Below are 21,559 nucleotides of genomic sequence, written 5' to 3'. Positions count from 1 at the left end.
TGATGGCTGAGCTCCTTCACTGGATTTTGCAGCCCATGCCAAGTTCTGGTGGGTCTCGGGTTAGCTGAGAGCTATGTATGGACATGGCCATCGCTGCAATGCAGCCTTCACTGTGATGTTTATAAAACAGTGAATAGGCAGGCAAGAAGCTGCTATTTAAACAAAACCCAGAAAAGTTGTCAAGCCTACAGATTTTACATAAGAACAAACATGTTACATTAATTATCTGAGCCCAGAGTTATCATTATACAGACTACTCAAGTTTTTCTTGATTTTTTTTCTTCTCCTTACAATTTCGTTCTTTAAGTAATAAGGGAAAACAGATGCTAGTGATTAAACTGTAGGATATTCATTCTTCTGGGTTTTTCAGCATCTCTTATCTCTTTGCCATATATGTGGAAAAGGAATGTGCCCTGAGAGAATATTCTTGGTACTGTGAAAATAGTGACAGCCACAACAACTTGCTGGTTTCAATATGTAACACCTTTAGCACAAAGATATCAAGAGGACATAGCAGACATGAACTGGACCTAATTTATTTTAAGAATGGGAAGTTCAGTGGTTCTTGCTTTACAGTGAGGTGAGACACAGCACGATTAAAACTTGTCATAGTTAGGCTGCAAATTTGTGGCAGAATTGTTTATATTGTCCATATATCCTGGCAGGATGAAATCAAAGTAAATGAGCAAATTCCTATGGCAAAACAATTTGTGTCCTTGTCTGTATTGTGTTAGATTATTAACCCTTTTACAGGGTTAAGGAGGATTTAGATGATCTTGATCAGTTGAGTATCTAGTCTGAGGTCTGAGAAAGCCTAAATATACACTTGAATATAGCTGGTCTGTGAAAGTGACTCATCTGAAATGTTCCTTATAATAAAATTATACAATACTATGAGCTTACTGTCAGTAGTTCATGTCACTGAATTTGGAAGGAAACACTCCCGATATATCACGTTAGGACCTGTGTCTTTGCATGGACAAGACTAACCAAGTTACACAGTCATTGCAGTTACAGAAAATATTTGATTCTAGGGCAATAATTCTGGCTTTTCCTCCAGAGTTCAGAAGCCAAATTAAACCCTGCTGCTTAGCTGTGTTTCTTTTTACTGAATCTGTTATGAAATCATACTGCTGAGCCAAGGATACAGGAGGATTTGCAGTTAATTAAATCTTCTGGCATGGTACGCAGGTCCCACACAGGAGCATTTCAGGTGGGAGGAGGTGCAGCCAGAAAAGTGGTGTAAGTATTGCTTTCAAGCCAGGAGGACTCCCAGCAATGCTTGTGCTGTCCTGGGAACTGAAGGGACTTGAAAACAGCTGAAAGTCACATTATCATTTTCCTCTTCTGCACCAGGGCAAAGCAGAGCTCTGATGCAGGCAAAGACTGGCCCTTTTGAGATTAAGAGTTTTAGTTAATTATTTGTAATCTGAACATCAGTAAAAATGTACAAAGATTTGAGTGCCAACTTGGCTTGCATAAAGAAGCTGAGCCACCTGAAAGCGTGCTTCTTAATGAAGCCCTGGCATACACAGGCAGTCTTTTACTGACTCTGTTATGAAGGCCAAGACAGAGGTTTTCAGTGGTAAAAAGTTACTGGGAAAAAGCTAATTGTCATTTGAAAAAGTGATCTCTCTTGCCATTCAAGCTGCCTAAGCACATATTGTCATCAAAAGCAAAGTTATTAATTAAAAAAAAAAAAATGGACTGCAGCAAAATATTGTCAGCCAGAGATTAAAACTTGACTTGAGCTGCTGTAGCCTTGTTTCTAGAATTACATACGTGCTTTCATATGTAAGAGTGAGTTCTCCTGAAATCAAACACTGCCAGCTTTCACAGTTTTTTAAAACTGGCCAAATTTAGATGTGACTTCTGTAACTGACCCCAGTGCCTAAGTCAAAACTGTCTGATCTATTTATGTAGATCCAAAGGAAAGCACCTTCCCCTCAGTAGTAGTCAGGGCTCATTAACAAGCACAACAGTATTTTAGGTCATTTTTACTTGAAATGTGACCCTCAATAGATGTGCAACTGTAGGTTATGTTGACTTCCTTAGCAAGACTGCATAAAACTGCCCACCATATTGTGTGATATGTATGTCCTAGCAGACAAGAGAATTCTGCATTAAAACCAGTTGAGTTACACATCTATTTCTGGGGAACAGGCTGTTTGTTTGTTTTTTCTAATTTTTAACTTCTGCAGATTGTTACACCAGATGGCCTGTTGAGCCAACAATAGATCATCGTGTCTCACCACAATGGGATCTCTTTCTGGCTAGCTTGAGTCAAAGCAGTTAGATGTCAGTCCTCACCAAGCATATGCCTAACAACTTCACATTAATTATTTCTTTCCATCTGGTCCATGGTAGTATAAACAACTTCCTGCCTCTTTGCATAGCATCAGAAATGCACATAAATAAGCAACCTGGTGCTGAAACAATTCTTTTGAACACATTAAATTCCATTTCTGGATGCTAGCAGATCTCACGCTTCCATGGGTAACTGAATATTCATTCTAATTACAGTACAGAGGTTGATAATTAAGTATTTCTATTTTTAAATTATGCTTTTTGATTTTTATTCCCACAGAGGTCTCAGTCTGCATTCTCCCTGGCTAGTGAAGATATGCCCAGTAAAGGACTAGACCTTGCATCATCTATGACTGAAGCTTTTTGGAGGCAGCAAAAAGGACAATTCAGGACACAGAAGGAACGGAAGCTCTCTGCATTACCCAGCTGGAAGAGTGTGGACAGGCTAAATGAAACAAGTAAATATTTCTAGTACGAATATGATTCTTTTTTTGGTTCTCACTCACATGTGGAATAAATATGACTTAAAGCAAGGACCTTCTCCAGGAAATTTCTGCTGACCTCTGTGCTTGTAGGGGTCTGTTTGGTGATGCCATGATTTCGTTGGCTGTGTCATTGCTTATCTTACCTTTTTTTTTTTTTTTTTTTTTTTTGTCCCAAGGAAAGGTTCAAAATTTGGGCCTTTGGAGGGTTGATTTATAGACTGTTAGGAAACTTTAGGCATCTGATTTAGATACATTTCAGACCTTCTAAGACACAAGAGCCCAAGGGCCTTGGTTTGTCACCTGATTATCTGTCCTCCAGTTGAAAGAGTTTGCAGCTGCCCCTAGTATCCCTTCTGTTGCACAAGTTGACTGTTCATTGAGGTTACGTGGTGAACCAAACAGTGAAATAATTCACATTTGGGATTCCCCCTTGCACCTTAATTTTCAACCCCAATGAAACACCAATGCAGTGTCCTGTGCAGCCCCACTAACTGCTGCTTCCACACAAGTTTGAGAAAGCTGTATGAGTAGGAACTTCACTGACCAGCAGTTTCCCCAGACCTGTCTTGTCTTTCCATGCATGAGTTATGGATGTGAATACAGATGATGGAAGGTGACAGCTTCCTAAGTCAGCCCCATTCCTGAATCAGCACCCTGGAATAGAGTGCAGTTCCCTGCTTACTTCAGGATGGCATAAATACAGGCTGTCATTGAAGAAGGAGGTTCCTTCTCTTGAGGGGTCCCATTTCCACTGCCTGTCTTCTTCTGGCTGTAGTGTTCATGAGGCCACAAGAGCGTAGCACCAGGCAACTGCTGCACAGAAGAGCTGATTAGTTTTCACCCCCACAGCTGCACAAGGGGAAGGGATGAACTGCTCACTCCCCCTGGCTCCAGGAGACAGGGAACAGCAAAGCTAACGTATCTGCTACTGTTGTCCTCCCATGACAGTCTGCTGCTTCCTTCTCCTTCCCTTGGAACAGCTGTAGAGCCCATATGACCACCATAGCAAATTGGTTTATGAAGCTAAACAAGCAGAAAACTTCTCTTCTGTAGGGTGAGTTTACTAGTGCTGTAATTGCCACAGCTGGCTCGCTAGGCACTGGCAGGCAGAAGCAGCCAAAACAGTGTTTGGGTGTAGTGGGGACCAGGCATGGGCGATGCCTGTCGGTTCTATTTGTTTATCTATAATGCCAGTTGGTAACCTGGGAGACTGAAAATTAGACGGTGTCAGTACCCCTCCTCCCCCAAAAAAGAAAGTGATAGTAAAGTAGTGTTAAAATCTGACTTAACTAAGTCTGCATTACTTTGTGAACCCCCTGTCAGAAGTGGTGTTCTCCTGGGCATTTTTGTGGAAAGCCTATTTTCAGTAAAGCAGTTAATTGGATACTTAAATTTAAGAACCCACTTCAATCCCATTGAATTCAACTATTGAGCAATTTAGTACTTAACAATTGCTTAACCACAACAGAATGACGTATTGACCCGGTTTCCTTTCAAGTGCTCTACTCAGAGGATTTGTTCTGCTCCTTTCATCTAAGAACAACATTTGTGATGAAACTGTGGTGCCTGTTGAGCTTACAGTAAATAGCTGGTTGTGCTAATATGTATAAATGTGATCACAGACTCACAGAGTGGTCAGGGCTGGAAGGGATCTCTGGAGACCATCTAGTCCAAGCCAGAACCAAGCTAAAGCAGGTTCTCCTAGAGCAGGCTGCACAGAGTCACGTCCAGGCGGGTTCTGAATGTCTCCAGCAAAGGAGACTCCACAACCTCTTTGAGCAGCCTGTTCCAGTGCTCCATCACCCTCAAGGTAAAGAAGTTTTCCCTCATATTCAGGTGGAACTGCCTGTGCTGCAGTTTGCGCCCGTTGCCCCTTGTCCTGTCGCTGGGCAGCACTGAAAAGAGCCCGGCCCCGTCCTCTTGACACTCGCCCTTCAGATATTTGCAGACACTGATAAGATCCCCTCTCACCCTTCTCTTCTCCAGACTGAACAGCCCCAGTGCTCTCAGCCTTCCTTCATCAGGGAGATGCTCCAGTCCCCTCATCATCTTCGTAGCCCTCCACTGGACCCTACTCAGTAGTTCCCTTCTTCTCAAACTGGGGAGCCCAGCACCCCAGATGTGCCTCACCAGGGCAGAGCAGAGGGGGAGGATCCCCTCCCTCGACCTGCTGGCCGTGCTCCTGATGCACCCCAGGACCCCATTGGACTTCTTGGCCACAGGGCACACTGCTGGCCCATGGGCAACTTGCTGCCCCCCAGCACTCGCAGGTCCTTCTCCGCGGGGTTGCCCCCCAGCAGGCCAGCCCCAGTGGTGCGTGGGGCTGTGCCTCCCTGGTGCAGGACGCCGCACTGGCCTCTGTTGGGCTCCATCAGGTTCCTCTCTGCCCAGCTCTCTCACCTATGCACTGGTCAGCAGCTCTGTGTTAGGATACAGAAAATGAAAGATGTCTCGACCAAGAGTCTGGAGTGGTAACGTCAGTGGGTTTTATAGACATGTAGCCAAAAAGCAGTTCGTAAATCTTTTTGATTACGCTTTGCACTGTTTCGAATTATGAGTGAAGAGCCCAACAATGAATTTTTGCTTTTTTCCCCTTTACCAATAGTTTCACAATGAGACTTCTTAAATCTATTTTCATTTTCATATGGGTGAATTATAGTGTATACCTAAAGAATTGCGTGCTTCATCCATTCTTCCAAGTGACTTTGTTTTGCAAAATCAGAAAGGGGAAAAAATTGACATTACTTGAAACTGGGATAAAACTGAGTCAGCTTTCTGAATGCAAGCTTCTCAGTGTATTTCCTTTCCAGCCCACTTACCCTTGAAGATGTAATCAACTGCTATGCTGTCCTTTCTTCAGTTAACCAAGGATGTTTGACCAATCCTCACATGTTGTTGCTAAACAAAAAAAGGGGATGTCGTTTGGGAGAGAAAAAGTATGTGTCACTGGACTGCATTCTGTTTGTGTAATGTGTTGCAGCTGAATTCAGTTCCTGTTGGAGATTTGTATCTTGCAGAGCTGTTTGCTTTTTTTGAAGGAACAGTGTTTTTAAGGAAAGGTCATCTTTCTTTCAGGAGAATCCTATACTTAGATTAGTGAGCATAGTTGAAAAAAGTGAACAAGCAGGAGTTCCTTTTGCTTGATAATTGTATACTTTTTTTTTCTCCAAAATCAAATGTTATAATAGAGTTATTAGTTCTCCCTATAACCCTGACATCAGTTATATCCTCAGCTGGTCACTGCTACAAGAAAAATAGCACTATTTTGATTTCTTTTGAAGCAGGAGTAAGAGTGACTTCACTGCTGTATTTTTCTGAAGTTACCTGAATTGGCAGGAAATTTAGGAAGTGTAAACAAGCCAAAAGGACTAAAACAAGTGAAAGATAACAAAAAATGTTCAAAATCTTGCATAGCTCGTAAGTTTCATTGCCATTTAATTAGTTTCATTCTGGGTGGGAGTGTTTTTGGTAGTAGTGCACCACAGGCTTTTTTATTTATTTTTTTTAACTAAGCATGCCTTCTTACCGCATGCTTATGTTCAATTCCAGGGAAAAAGTAATCTTGAGCTCCAAGTATTTATAGTCATGTAGTGCAAGATGCTTCAGTATCGTCTACAACACAATCCAGATTTTACTTCATCCATTTTTAGATAGTGATGTTCTGTTTACAGTTTTAGAAAACTAAAATTTATGATAAGTATTTCTACAGTTTTCTGTAAATGGCAAATTTGAACCTGTGGAAGGAATCTGTAAGGCTGGAAAGTTTGTTCATTAGGCTGAGATTACTGTGTTAAATCCATGGCATTATTTGTTTATTCAACTGCTGTGGAAGGTAGAGTCATCACACGTTCACATTTCCCATGAAGGGACTTTTTGAGTTTGATTGAAAATGGAATTTAAATTTAGACAAAATGCTGTTCTCTGAGTTACACAGCACTTGACCATATTTGTGGCTTTGTCTTTTTTTCCCTGTTGGAATTGTGAAACATACTCTGAAAAAGTGTAAGAATGTGAGAGCATCAGTGCTTGGGTCAGACAAAAAGCTCATTTAGTCTAGGATGCAATAACAGCAGCAACAGTAACCATAAGCAAGAGCCTAGGAAAAATCAGGAGAAAGCAAGTGTTTCTCATGCTGCCTCTGAACCTCCAGAACTTTCAGCTTAATGAATGTCTCACCTAGAAGTGTCTTTTTGTGTTTGGTAAATGTCAGTGTATTTCTCTTCCATCTCCATAGCCACATCTTTTTTATCCCAGATTAATTTCTACATCCATAACACCATGTCTAAGGAGGGAAGAAGCTCCATAGGTCTGGTACCCATTGCATCCCACTTCTTTTGTTTGTTTTGAACCTTGATTTCCCTAGTTTCACTTGGTGTCCTCTAGTAGTTAGGTTGAAGGGGGTCCCCTCCCATCTCTTTTAGCGTGTATCCTCTCAGTCTTCTCTCTTCCAGACGGCAGAGCTCTGGCTTATTTAATCATTCCTTGAATGAAAGCTGTTTCAGATGCTGGTGCAACCTTTGTTGCTCTTCTCTGATCCTTTTTCCGTCTTTCCTTTTCACGATGGGGGACCAGAACTGCACACAGAATTAGAGACGTATGCAAACCCACAGGATTTATACATGTCTGTGTACTGTTGTTCCTCAGCTTTTCCAAATAATTCTTTTAGAAAAAAGCTTTGGTCCAAATACTCTCGCATTTTAATTAGTGGAAGGAACACTTGCATTTGTTATTTTTGTGGAATCCTCCAATTTGTGGCCAGTTGATCACAAACTGGGAAGTGAAATGAGCCTTTCACACTGTAAAAACAATTGTTCTTGATTTGTTTTCATAGATCCGCCTTCTGTTTTTCAAAGCACTGATGGAAACTGGGTAGCTTTGCAGAATGTCACTTTGCCTCGTCCCCGAATGCTCGCCAAACCAAAGAGTCAAGTATTCAGAGCTTTGGAGAATGAATCCAGCATTGTGTCTGCCTATGACGAGATGGGCTCAGACAGCGAGGATGACTATGACTGGAATGTGGCCTTGAACAAGCTGCGTCGGAGACCTCGGCAATTACCAGATGATTTCTATTATACCAATTCCCAATGTGGTACTGAATGGGTTTATGGCAATGATCACTACCAGGCAGTGACTTCCCCTTCCTCTGGCTTATACACCAATACTGAGACACTGTTCTCTGATTCAGAGACATCTTCGGTAAATTCTTCCCAGGAAGCTAAAGGACCTACCAAACTTCTCTGGTTACAAAGCAGAACTCAAAGTGATGTGCCCAGAATGGAAGAAAAACATTTTCATGGGGAACTGGATGTAAATTTCAATCCACAGGCAACCAGCTTGGAGTATTCAGACAGCAGTGAGACTGAAGAAGTCCATTATGATTTAGAAAAAAGATCAAGAAGGTGGAGGAAGAGCAAAGCAATCTCTGAAGAATTACATGAAGAAAAAAATCGCACAAAAGTCAACAAGATGAATTTAAGTCAGGTAATTGTGCTTGAGCTTACTAAATGCATTTTCAAAAAGAGCTGGGCAAAACTAATTAAGCTATGGTGGCAATAACGTGTGAATCATGAGTGGGAGGTGGAGTGTTCTTGCAAGCTTTATCTTCCTCATGCCTCCCAACTGAGAAGAAGCAGAGGTAAAGTGTTACATATACCACGAAAAGGCTTTGCCTCTTTCTCAAATATGCCACTTCCATCTCGTCAACGACATTGTTAATACTGTAAAATATAGTGCTTTAAAAAAAAAAAAAAAAAAAAAGTCAGGATTTGCCAACACTAACGATTATTCACTAATCACCTGTTTGTTGCATTGGGAGGGTGTTTAACTCTCGGAATTCTTGGAATAAGAAATAGCTCATATGCCTGGGAATCTTCTGTGTGCTGTTTGCAAATGTCCTGCTAAGGGGTAAAGATAATGAGCAGTGTTGCAGCGCAATCAAACTAGTAGGCTGCAACAAGGCTTTACCGTTGGTCAGGTTCTACTGTCTGTGCTGTATCTCCTTCCTCCAGGGGTCAGCCGTAGGAGGAACAGTGTGGTCTGACCCCTGGAGGAAGGAGATACAGCGCAGAGAGTTCAATCTGACCAACGGTAAAGCCTTGTTGCAGCCTACTAGTTTGATTGTGCTGCAACAATTGGTGCCCCGTGTGAGGCTGACTGAGTTGGACTCCGACTACAACAGAGCAGCAGAAATTCAGAAAGGGTTTTTTTTTTAAATACAGTCCAAGTGATATTGCTCTTAATTGGTCACTTAATTATGAGTTCTGATGTGTTAGGGTAAGTGTTTGCAAACTACTTCCATTTAAATAATTTGTCAATTGACTAAAAAGGAAAAAAAAAAACCAAACCAGCTATGTACTCCTCAAACTTTTCTTTAAAACAAAAAGTGTGGAATAACCAGAAAGCCAAGTCTTCTCTGTCTGGAACTGTGTTATGTAAGGGATCCAGTTGTCCCCCCAGATATTTTTTGCAGTAAAAGAACACTTCTGCTAACTCTAATTACCCAGCTGGATGAGAATACTGACCCCTTGCCCAGTTCCATTTCCCACGCCCTATCCCTGTTAATCCTGGAGCTGCATCATTGCTGCAGCAGAGTAGCAGTAAGCCTGAAGCAAGGAGCTAAGTGCTGTCTTCTCGCCATGCCTCTGACTACAAGCAACCTGACCCGGTCTTCAAAGCCATCTGAGCAATTGTAGGATGCTTGGAATTGTTTTTCTTCACTTATGCTGCTAGCCTGTATTTCCTTCAGAAATCGGTACAACTGATCATAAATCAAGATTAGGACTCTAGGATTTCAGCAGGTTTTTAATGCTGGGTAAACTATTGCTTATCTGTATCTATTCCGTCTCTTTCAGGAGACAGGTGTTTCGGGTGTTTTGTACTGACTCATTTATACTCTTATCTTCATATATTTATAATCTACAGTTGTTGAAGGGGAGTTATATGTGATAATGTGCTCTAACAATACATCAGTGACAACTAATGACTTCTTAGAACATCAGGCAGAATTACAGGACTTTCTAGGGACTGTACGAAGACCATATTTTTTACTGTAGACTTCTGCATTTCCCTGTCTGGCTTTGTGTGTTTGTTCTAAGTGTGTGTCTGTGTTCATATTGTACCTTTCAAGTTACTACTGCTCTGCAGAGTATAGAAGATCAGACTTTACGGGGAAGGTCCTGGATACGTTATAGAATCATAGAATCATTTAGGTTGGAAAAGATCTTTAAGATCATCAAGCCCAACCATAAGCCTAACTCTGCCAAGTCCACCACTAAGCCATGTCCCTAAGCACCACATCTGCAGGTCTTTCAAATACCTCCAGGGATGGTGACTCAACTACTTCCCTGGCAGCCTGTTCCAGTGCTTGATAAACCTTTCAGTGAAGAAATTTTCCCTAATACCCATTCTAAACCTCCCCCACTTTCATCCAGCGGAGGTCAGAAAGGCAGGGTGCTTCCAGATATACATAACTGCATCCTCCTTCAGCAGCTTCGTGTGTGCTTCAAACTGCAAGCTGTTGTGGAGAATGATTGCTCTTTCCAACTTTCTTGTGAGTTGCTTTGTCTCTTAAGTGTTGTTTGTACCTCTCTGTTGTGCACAAAATGCAATGTTTGGGATTCTCACCTACTCTCCCCTTCTTTTCACCCTTTAGGCTAAAAGAGACTGTTCCTGCTCTCTACTCTCACAGTCACGGTGGGGCAGGCAGGGGCATGCTGCCTCCAGATCCCACTACTGTTTTCAAAGCAATTAAATTCTCGCTAGGAAGTTTATGTATGGGTGGGTTTGTATACATTTGGTTTTTGTTTGAACACACACACGTGCGCCCCAGTGGCTGGTTTGACAGCTGGTGCCCACATTTGGAGAATTGTTCCTCCAGCCTCCGGTACAGAAGCACTGCTGGGGAGCAGGAATGGACTGGCTACTACAGTTTATAGCAAGGATGTTGCACGGGTGAATAATTCTAGGAAGCAATTAAAATGATCGTGAGCATAAGGAATGTGATTTGAGGTATGAAAATAAATTAGCCAGACATAATTTATATTGCTTAGGAAAATAAGATGAAAAGGATGTCAGTGTTTTGTATGATCCCCAGAGTAACATACTAATCTTGGTAAAATGATTGAGGCTGCGACAGAGAGCCCTACGTGTAAACAGTTTGTACAAAACCAATAGTGTAGGTGTGTGAAGAACTGCATAAACTTAACAAAGCTTCATTGTGGGGTCTTAAACCAGGTATAGATTTTCATGTGCTAAGATTATAGAGAATTTGCAGAAACCATACCAAATGCTCTTTAGAAGATGCAACCATGTTGCATCTAGACATTAGACACTGAACAACTGATTGTATGTAAATTGTGGTGAAGAAACATACTTTTTCTGTACTTTACTGCATTGCAATGACCTTATTTTACTGCATTGTAATGATAAGATGATAATTTGTTAACCATGATGTTTTCATCAACATTGTAGAACAGGATTTCAGTTTAGCAGTCTAAAAGTTGGGGGTTCTTTTTAAATTTTCTAATAGTGAAGGCTGGGTTTTTTGTTTTCTGCTCTCCAAGACTCACAGTGAAATGAAAATAGGCCCTTTCCTCTCTCCCTGCTCCAAGTCTAGAGAATTATAAGCAATTACATTGTGGAACAACTGTGGTCATTTCATAACTCACAACTGAATTTCTATTTAAAATTAGGTATTTTTTTAATCTAGATCATGTACCTAGATTAGGATAATGCTGTGGCATTCTTTTTTAAATGTATTTTAAAGTCAACCCTGGAATGCTGACTTTGTGGCTGAGAGAGAACTCAAAGTCTGGAGTGATTTAAAAAGGGAAACCTCAGAACAGATATCCAGATGTACTGTATTTGGGGAGAGTTTTTTGCCACTTAATCATAGGTAAAAAACCAACCTGCTTTACTGGGTTGCCTGTAGACATGCTGTAAACACAGTCATAAAGGAAGTACATGAAGCAAGACATGAAAACTGCCTGATAAAACCATCGTTCTACTGTAATGAATTTCTGATAACCTGATTACTTATGTACCACATGTATATTCCTTTGGAAAATTAACTGGGAAGTGCAACCTTACTCTTGATGATGATTATTTTTTAAATTGTAACTTTTTACAAGAAATTGGTGCTCAAACCACCAATCTCTCTCTGCTTTCATTATTAATAATATTTTAATAATTTATCTTACGACTAATAATAATACCAATATATTGGCTTTCATTATCTCTTTGAGAGGAGGAGATGTTGCTTAGTGTAGCTGCAGTTCTTACATTTCTGATGGAAAGCGGAGTGGCTTAATTGCTTCAAGTGAAGGAAGTGCCCTCATTGTGGGTTTGCTTTTTTGATCAGGAGACCCCACCTGTTAATGAGAGCCCCCTGCCCGGCGGCCAGGTAAGGGGGGAGTGCTGTCAGACTGCCGGTCCCCACGGGATGGCGCTTGGGATGTATTTACTGAAAATAGCTGCTCTGAAATTGCACCCGCTCTGGCTGAGAAACTGCCTGCGAAACTGCCTGCAAACCTCACCATTTGTGTCTTCTAAAAAATGTAGTTTCTGATTTTTGGTTTTCTGTATGAATGGAGCTTCCTCTCAAGAGTTTATAGTATAACATGGGTTTGGTTCTGGAGCCTCCAAGCCAGTACTTTGCTTCCTTGCTGTATTTTGGGGCTTTGTTGTTGTTGTTTTGTTTGTTTGTTTGTTTGTTTTGTTTGCTAGGCTTACATTGAGTTATCGGCCATTTGCCTGCAAGGAGTTGAACAGTGTGTATGAGGAAAGGTGTATTTCCTAGTTCACTGTCTGCTAAAGGACTTTTGCTTGCATAGAAACATTTGGCTTTCTTTTAGTGGGACTGGGTTTGTGGTTGTGTTAGTCTGCCAGGCCCTCACTGAAGCTCTTTTCAGATAAAGTGGTAGCCCTATATTCTTGATTGCAGATGTTAGTATTATGTGTTGCTGGCAGATGCAAATGGGAATTTATACAGTGTTTTATACGAACACAAAGATGTCATTAAACTTACTAGATGGAGCCAAAGTGTGAACAGTAAAGAATAATGACATTTAAGATAGTATCTATTAAATAAATAATAATAGGACCTTTCAATGTATTTATTATTTTTTATTGTTGTCATGGCATCTGATACTTTTTTTTTTTAATTTGTTAATCCATGGAAGAGGCACGATCTCCTCACAAACAGTTCACTACCACCATCGGAAAAGCTCAACACACAAGCCAAGCTACTAGGAACGGAAACCACAAAGTGTAGTATTATAGGGTATCATTATCTCTGTGTGTGAGCAGGAACTAATAATTCTTGCCAAAGTAAATACTCCACCTGCTTATTGTAAGGAGATTGGAAAGCAGAAAGGTGGATAATAAACATACCTGAATCCAGCTGTAATAAAATCAATACCCTCAAGGTGAGTCCTCCCCCAAGAAATTATGTGTATTCGTAACACAAATGTAGCTAATGTGGTATGAAACCCTAGGGATGCCAAGGCAGCTCTTGACTTTCACCTGTGCTGACAAATGTAGCAAAAAGCTGTTTAAGTTTCCCAGCTAGGAAAAGTCTTTTGTATGTGTAAAGCATAGGCTTGAATTGGGAGTGTTTCAGCAATGGTGTGACGTGTGGCTAAGGTAACACAGCACTTGCTGCTGCTGAGGGAGGGATACCTCCTTCCTCTCTGCCTTTGTGCCTTCCCTCCACCTGCTTCCAGCATGGTCCAGTATCTCTCCTTTGTCAGCGCTAGCCCCATTTGGACCCCTTTGCCAAGCCTACACAACTCGTTACAACCGAGTAAAGAGAGGAAGGTGGAGGGTGACCTCTTTCAGCAGCACTAGGCTGTTACATTAGCTCACCTTGTTTCATAAAACTACACTCTAGATTTCTTGTCCTGCTGAATCTGGGCAACTTAGCAATATTGCCCTGCCATGTCTTCTTCCAGAATACATGGGAAGTCAGCTGCAGGGCTTTACAGGATTTCACTGAGCTTTGGGTAGAGGCAGTAGAGATCAGCCTAAAAGGTGCTGCCATGTGTGATCCTAGGTAGACTGGTATTTTTTTCAGGATTAAGAGGAATCGTGACTCTGCTGTTGTCAGTATAGATTCATTAAATTAGCCTGCGGTCCTTTCTGTGGGGGTATGTGTGTATTGCAACTCCAATATCGCTGCTAAGCAGTTGAAAGCTGAGCAGGTACTTGTAAGAAGCCCTCAGAGGCATCACGCATGTCTTGCTGCACAGTAAAGTCTGTCGGTATTCCGTGGCACGGCAGTGAGATGGAAACATGAGAAAACCTGCCCCTCCGGACTGCCAGCCCCACTCACTGCTCCACTAGATTTTGTACCCCTACTCGTCAGCTTATTGAAACAATAGCAAACTTGTCTTTACAAGCTTGATCTGCTCAAATGTCTGCATAGAATGGGGTTTTCTTCTCTTCCTTGCAGACCTGACCCCAAGGTAAGCCGTACTCTTCCTGCCTAGACACTGCTCAAGGAAGCCCACGCCCCAGGTGCAGAGCTGTCAGAGCTCACTAGCAAGTCTTGTAATCCTAAACCACATTTTTTGATAGATGAGATTAGGTTTTTGGAGGTACCTATTAAAATAAATGGAGGTAACTCAAGTAAAGAAGGAATCTAGTAATTAGCTTAGACTAGATACCTAACTGTAAATAGCTGGTTTAATGAGACATTATCTCCACTAAACTGTATTCTCCTAAATTACAAGCGCATGGTTTTGGTGTGCTTTCTATCCTATAAATATGATATGTTTATCCCATACATTATGATTCTTTCTCTTCTGGGTACAAATTGATGAACATATTGACTCAGTACAACTTTCAGATTTTTTTTATAGTAGTTTAGGAGAATGTGAGTAGTTTTCATTAGCAGATTGTTGGGCAGACGTTGTAATGAGCTGTTGAATGACATGTAAGATATGTCTGGAAAAAAAATATCTTCTTACAATTTGAGGAAGCACCATCATCACAGGGAAATGACAGCAGTCTTCCACATGTATATAAAAGCATATCATAACCTATTACAAAACTAAAGTGGAACCACACTAACTTGAAAACTTGATCTTATTCAGAACAGCCTTGAATTTCATTTGGCAGAAAAGGCTTTTTATTCTGCAGAAGCTGATTGTTTGGGAAAAGAATACATTTCAGCATAAGCCCATGTTTTCCCTTCTATTATAGCTAGTCATGTACTTTCAGATCCTGTTTTTCTAAAAGGGCCTTCTGCATTCTTAAGGTGAGCTAAAAAGCAGTAATTCAGTTGTGTAGTCGATTCACAGGTAACTGCAGACAAAAATTGTCCAGAAAGCTGTGAAAGTGCTAGATACTACAGTACAGTTTTCCGTATGAGAGATGCAGTACTGGCATTACAAACACGATGTGTCAGTCCATTAAGAGTGGTTTGGTGGGTGGGATTTGTGAGGGAGTTGTCAGAGTTAACATTTCCTCTGAGAACTGGAGATGATTGGTCTGTACATGTATACTGCTGCTGCAGCTGCAGAGAGCTGTGCAGAGCAAATCTCCTGTTTGTGTACTTTCAAATGAATGGCAGAGAGAGCACAGCTTTTAGTCTCTCCAGCAGTGTCTGGTCCTGTCACGGTAGGAGGGTGTAATAGGAATAATGTCCTATCTGAGAATTGCTCCAAATCATCCTCTTAGACCTGCTGAGATGTGCCTACCGCTTCTGGTCCCAGGCTGCCTTCTTCATAGCATCCTTCTGGGTGGTTTTGTAACAATTATGCTCCACTTCAAAGAATTCATCACTTCTAAAACCACCTAATTCCTACCCTGCTTTACGGGCTTGATTGAAGCACTAAACAAACCATCTAATGATTCTTTCTCTTAGCAGTCAGCAGGGAGAGAAGAATGTTTCCAGAATGCAGTTAATGCTCTAGCTGGAGCAGGTTGTTCTGGGAGATGTCTGTCTGTCCCAGTGGACTGTAGTGGAAATCAGGGGAAATTAGGTCCTAATCAGATAGCACAGATCCAGAAAATGAGTTGGTATGTATCTGGACATTAGTTTTTGGAACAACCGTGAGGTATTTTCGTGTTTCCAGCAACGTCTGACAAAAATATCCCCCCTTTCACATCATTAAATGTTGGGCAGGCATCCTGCTAAACAGACTTGCAAACAGATTTTGCTTTTCTTCTGTTCAGCCTCCAAAGTAAGGGACTTGTGGTAGAGCCTGGAGCACCCACTGCACTTAACTGAGCCTCTGAGTACTTCCCACCTTCAGTGATCCAAGAGTAAGAAAAGAAGGTGCTCCTAGAGATGGAACTTGTTCCAAGGAGATTGACCTTTGGAAAACAGTCATCACTGTAGAGGATCCACCTATGTAAACAATCGCTGGGAAAGCTGAAAATCTTGAGCACCATCATGTGCAGATTTTTCAAAACTTGTTTCCAGTAGTCTTTAAGAAGAACACAGATAATGCTCAAGACCAAGCAGTCAGGGAACTGGAGCACGGCTTCTGACTGAAAACTGGACACAACTGCTAGGTCACAACTTTTCATTCCCACACTTCACTTTCTTTATCTGTACCATGCCTGAGAATGATGGTAGTGCAGTGCTGAGAATGGGAAGTGCCACGTAGGCATATTTTATTGGTTGCACACAGATACATAATGATTTTGATAGTTCCTTTTTATGTAATATAAAAGTAAGCAGGAATGATAAATATAATCCAGCAAGTGTGGGTTGGTTGGCTTTCCTCTATAAAAGATATGGTGGGTTTTTTTATTGGCACGCTTAGCATGCTTTCTTTCTAGCTTCCATGCAGAGTGATCATACCTATACTTTTCTAGGAGGCTGTTTGTTTTTCTTTCTGTGCCTATACAGTAATTATACCATTCTTCTAATTTCTTTGTAGGATTTTGATGATTTATCAGAAACTGATATAAGCTGCGAGGATCAGTGTCATAACATCAAGCCTGATCTTCGGGAGGAGGACGTTAAATCCAGGTTATTTCAGCTTGCTGCTAAAATGAGTGACAAGGAAACATCTTCTGGTGAAGAACAAGAATCAGAACCTAGAACAGACCCTGAAAACCAGAAGGAGAGTGTGTCCTCAGAGGAGAATGGCAGAAGCATTCAGGAAGAATTAAAGAAGGTAAGTGGTCATTGTAGAGAAGTGGGGACAGTCTTGTAGAAGTTAGAATCTAGAAAGAGAAACATGTGGTTAGAAAATTAAACATATTTGCTTAAAAGAATCCAAGGTCCTTTACACTGGGTCTGAGCCTGCAACCCTTGTGCAGGTAGAACTTCAATTAAGGTGTGTATTCTGAGCTTACGGCATCAATTCAAAACAGTGAACTCGGCCTGCGTAACAAACCTGTTAAGTGACTGATAATAATGGAATTATGTCATTTTATGCTGACGGAGAATCAACTTGTACATTTTTATTTTAAAAGTTCCAGTTCCCTTTTTTGTCCTTGCTAACCAGCTGGTTTAAGTGGTTTTTCAGTCCTTCTACTTACATCTCTCTTCTTAGTATCATGTAGTTCGTTCTGGTGTCATAGATTCTTCTTTTGCTCCTCTATTTGAGTATTTTGTGCTTCTTTAAAGCTCTCCAACCCGGTTACTCTGTCAGCTGATAGGCCTCTGTGAGAAGTAACATATTCCAATGAAACTGAAATCCAGTGCCAGTTCTGATGATGCATGAGAACCTCCGTTTGTGCCGTTTCACCCTTACAATAAAATACCTGATTTCAGTGTGACTCCACAGGACTTAGCACCTGCTCTCTTCCCTTTCTACCTCTGAATTTCTCTTCAGATCATGTGGTATGCTTGAATTTGGTGCTGTAGAAGCCCAGCACTGCCCTTGCCAGTCAAACACACCCTTCGATCCACTTAGGCTCGTTCTTGTCTGCTGTGTGTCTTGACTGGCCTCTTGGTGTCTTGTCTGCACAGCAGCTGAGCTTTCACACGAGGTGTGGACAACTCTCTAAAGGAAATCTGTTCTTTTTGCTCAAATTACGTAAAGAACTGATGCACCAGGAGGTGGAAGCAGTATCAGGTGACTCAGGTGGACAATAGAGGTGCTGTCCAAGTGTGGGGGAAAACCCGTGCCCGCCTGGAATTGAATCTGGTGAGGGACATGAAGAGAGGTAAGACAGGCTTCTACAGCTGTATCAGCAGCAAAAGGCGGGTGAGGGAAAGCGGGGCTCACTACTGCAGTGACCTGGTGACACAGGACATGGAAAAGGCTGTTAGACGACATTGTTTTCACCTCAGTTTACAGTTAAGATTTGCCCTCAAGCATCCCAGGCCCTGAGACCTATTGGAAAGTCTGGAGCAGTGAAGACTTACCCTTGGTAGAGGAGGATCAGGTTAGCCAATATTTCAACAAATGGGACGTACACGTGTACATGGCACCCAGTGGGGATATGCTCAGAAGAGCTGAGGGAACCGGCCCATGTCATTGAGGCCACTGTTCACCTTTGAACGTTCGTGGTAATCTAAGGCATTCAAAGCACTGAATATTGTTTATTTTGACTTTAACAAGGCTTTCAACACTGTCTCGCATAACATCCTCAGAGACAAACTGAGCAAGTAAGGGCTGGATAAGTAGTCAGTGAGGTGGACTGAAAATTGCCTGAATTGCTGGGCCAAAAGGGTTGTGATCAGAGGCTTGAAATCCAGCTGGAGGCCATTCACTAGTGGTGTACCCCAGTGGTCAATACTGCGCCCGGTACTGCTAATGGCTTCACTATTGACAGAGACAATAAGACAGAGTGTACCCTAAATCTGGAGGAGCGGTTGATACATGTTCTGTTGTTATTCAGAGGATCTTGACAGGCTGGAGAGACGGGCCAACAGAACCTCATGAAGTTCAACAAAGGGAAATGCAAAATCCTGCACCTGGGAAGCAATTGCCCCAATCACCCATACTTGGCTGGAGGCCACCTGGCTGGGACACAGCTTGGCAGAAAAGGACATAGGGGTCCTGGTAGGCACCAGGTTAAACATAAGCCAGCAATGTGCACTTGCAGAAAAGAAGGTCACCAGCATCCAGCAGACTGAGGGAGGTGATTATTCCCCTCTGTTCAACAGTGGTGAGGCCACTTCTGGAGTGCTGTGTCCTGTTCAGGGCTTCCCGGTACAAGGGACACATGAATATACTGAAGTGAGTTCAATGAAGGGGCCACAGAGATGACTGAAAGATTGGGGCATCTGTTGTATAAGGAGAGGCTGAGAGCTGGAGTTGTCTAGCCTAGGGCAGAGAAGGCTCAGGGAGGATCTCTTCGGTGTTTGTAAATACCTGATGGAGGGGGAAGGTGTCTGAGGTGGGAAATAAAGAAGTGGGAATCAGACTCTTCTCACCCATGCCTAGTGACAGGACTCCAAGCAGTGGGCACAAACTGAAATAAAAGAAATTCTATCTAAACATAAAAAGCCTTTACGTTGTTAGGGTGGTCAAACGCTGGAATAGGTTTCCCAGAGAGATTGTAGAGTCTGTATCCTTGGGAGATAATCTAACTTTCACTGGACACAGGACACTGGGCAACCTGATCTAGTTGACCCTGCTTTGAGCAGAAGGCTTGGACTAGATGATCTCCAGAGGTCCTTTCCAAACTTAAGTATCCTCTGACTCTCTGATTCTGAGTTATTTAGCCATGGACTACACAGCCGTGTAAGTACCTTTGTCATCACGTATGCAGATACCCCTGTGATGTACACACCTTTGTGAGGAAATCAAATAAAAGCTTTATTGGCAGTGCTTGCTAGCAGCATTCAGTTCAGCTTGCCTTTGGTTTATAAAGGCAAACCAGCAATATCAAATTATTCAACAGGATATATAGGCTAGCTTGGGTCTAACATGATGCAATTAAATTAGAATTAAAGGCTGTGAATAGGCCTTTCTGACACGCTCCTGTATGGTGAACTGAGCACAGAAAATGGCAGATGTGTGTTCTGTGGTGTACTTACTCATCTGCATGCATCTACAAAGTATATTACTTGGGTTTTCCTCCTCTAATTTTATTATTTCTTTAACATTTGCATGTCACTTATTTAAAATAAAGATTAATTTTTTTCTCAGTAAAATTTCCTTAAGTGTAAAAAAATAAAAGACATATATTTGTTCAGCAAAAAGGGAATGCTTGGATTCCCTAATTTGCTATTGGTTTTGGATGAAAAAAAAAGTCTTAGTCATTCACAGTCGCAGTATATAATCTTTCTGTCTATAATAAAGAAACCAAAATATCCCAATACTATTCATGGTCATGACTTCACTAGAATTGATAGTGGAACTTGCTTCAGCTGTAGAGAAACAAGCAGGCTGCTTTCATTCTTATTCTTGACAGTTGTCCTTAAAGGTGATTTAAAATCCGATGTGTTCTTTCTCTTTGGAAAGGTGGCTGACCAACACCTTACAGTGAAATACTGAAGATGACAGTGTATATAATACCAGTTGTGGCTATGGTGACTTAAAATATAAAGACATAGCTGAACTCAAAATATGGAATAAAATTAAGATGAACAGATGGCATGTCTCAATGCAGACAAGCATATAAAAAAATTTTCAAGGAACCAGTAATTTTAGATGCCTTAAAAGCCAGATGTCCCAATATGCTGTCTCTTTAAGAAGCCTGAATTTTGGAGAATGCATATGTAGGGAATTACAGATCTTTCAGACTGGCACTTAACATTCTCAGCCAGACCACCTAGACTTCTGACCTGGGCATCAAGTTTCATATTAGGTATACAGAAGCACAATTCTCGGCCATTAAAATGAGAGCTCAAGTGCCTACAATCTGCTTTGAGCTCCTGAACACAAATTAAATTCTGTACTTTAGCCATCTTGCTTATATTCTAGTCATGCTGCTTGTCTTTATTAGCTCTTAGTCTTCTATTCTCACAAGCTCATTTTGGAACGCATTAGCAACCTTAAGTCACAGGGAATTTCTAGTTATAGTACCACTGACCATAGAATAAGACTTTAAAAAGCATATATTTTTTATTGAATCAGTGAAAATTATGTACCTAGTGCTCATGAAAATCTGACTTTCACGTGCCTGCACCTTTACAAATCTGGACTTCTGTGTTTAATGGAATCTGGGAACATGACATAATCACATGTTGAGCTGATGCTTTAAAAAGGGTATTTAGTATATTAAGATCTGAAGCAATGGCAGGTATTGGCACATCTTGACTGGGGAGTTGGCTGAAGCTGGGCTTTTATGTGTTCTCTGTTCTCACTTCAAACTGAGCTTTTGAGCCTTTAAGATACAAGGTTGAAAATGCTGATCTTTGAGTTAATTATTTTGTTCGTGTGAGATACCTGAGGATTTAGGCAGGTATTACTCAACGCAAGTTAATTTTATACCTTAGACTTGAATCTGCTGCAGCACAATAACTTTTAACATATCTAAGTTTGTGATTGCCTAATGATTCACAGCTCTCTAAAATATAATCCCACAGCTGACTTGTTTTTATAGATAACATTTTGTGCTTATTAAGCTACAGAAGTAGTTCAGGTTTTTCAGCAGTATGCAGACCCCTGAAAAGCCTGCTTGTCTCAGCTGTGCAATGAAAGGCCATGGAGTCCACTGTGCTCAGGGTAGATTTAGCCTTTGGCCCCTTTAAACTTCAGATGTAAACAGACCAAAAATTGCATTGTGCAAATGTTGGGTTAGTGAAGCATCTCGTACTAGCACAGTGATTTGTACAGTTCTTTCTGCCTTGGTGTTTGTGGTTGTGGTTATTTTTGGAGGGAGGGGAGTGCTTCACCCCCCAAGACCCTAGC

General features: G+C 41.5%; 1 protein-coding gene across 8 annotated transcripts in view; it reads left to right on the top strand.

Moving 5' to 3' along the window:
- MYRIP (myosin VIIA and Rab interacting protein) overlaps positions 1-21,559 on the top strand; it is a 340,631-nt gene that overhangs the window by 297,975 nt on the left and 21,097 nt on the right. For all 8 annotated transcript variants that reach the window (XM_080382640.1, XM_080382636.1, XM_080382638.1 and 5 more), the window contains 3 exons: positions 2,588-2,765; positions 7,624-8,273; positions 16,682-16,921. In XM_080382640.1, the coding sequence (XP_080238766.1) occupies positions 2,588-2,765; positions 7,624-8,273; positions 16,682-16,921 (1,068 nt within the window). The remainder of the gene's footprint in view (positions 1-2,587; positions 2,766-7,623; positions 8,274-16,681; positions 16,922-21,559) is intronic.

Source organism: Falco punctatus (genome assembly GCF_963210335.1).
Source record: "Falco punctatus genome assembly, chromosome: 4".
In the NCBI taxonomy this organism is placed as follows: Eukaryota; Metazoa; Chordata; class Aves; order Falconiformes; family Falconidae; genus Falco; species Falco punctatus.
The sequence above is the reverse complement of the archived record's forward strand: the minus strand, read 5'-3'. Positions and strand labels throughout refer to the sequence as shown.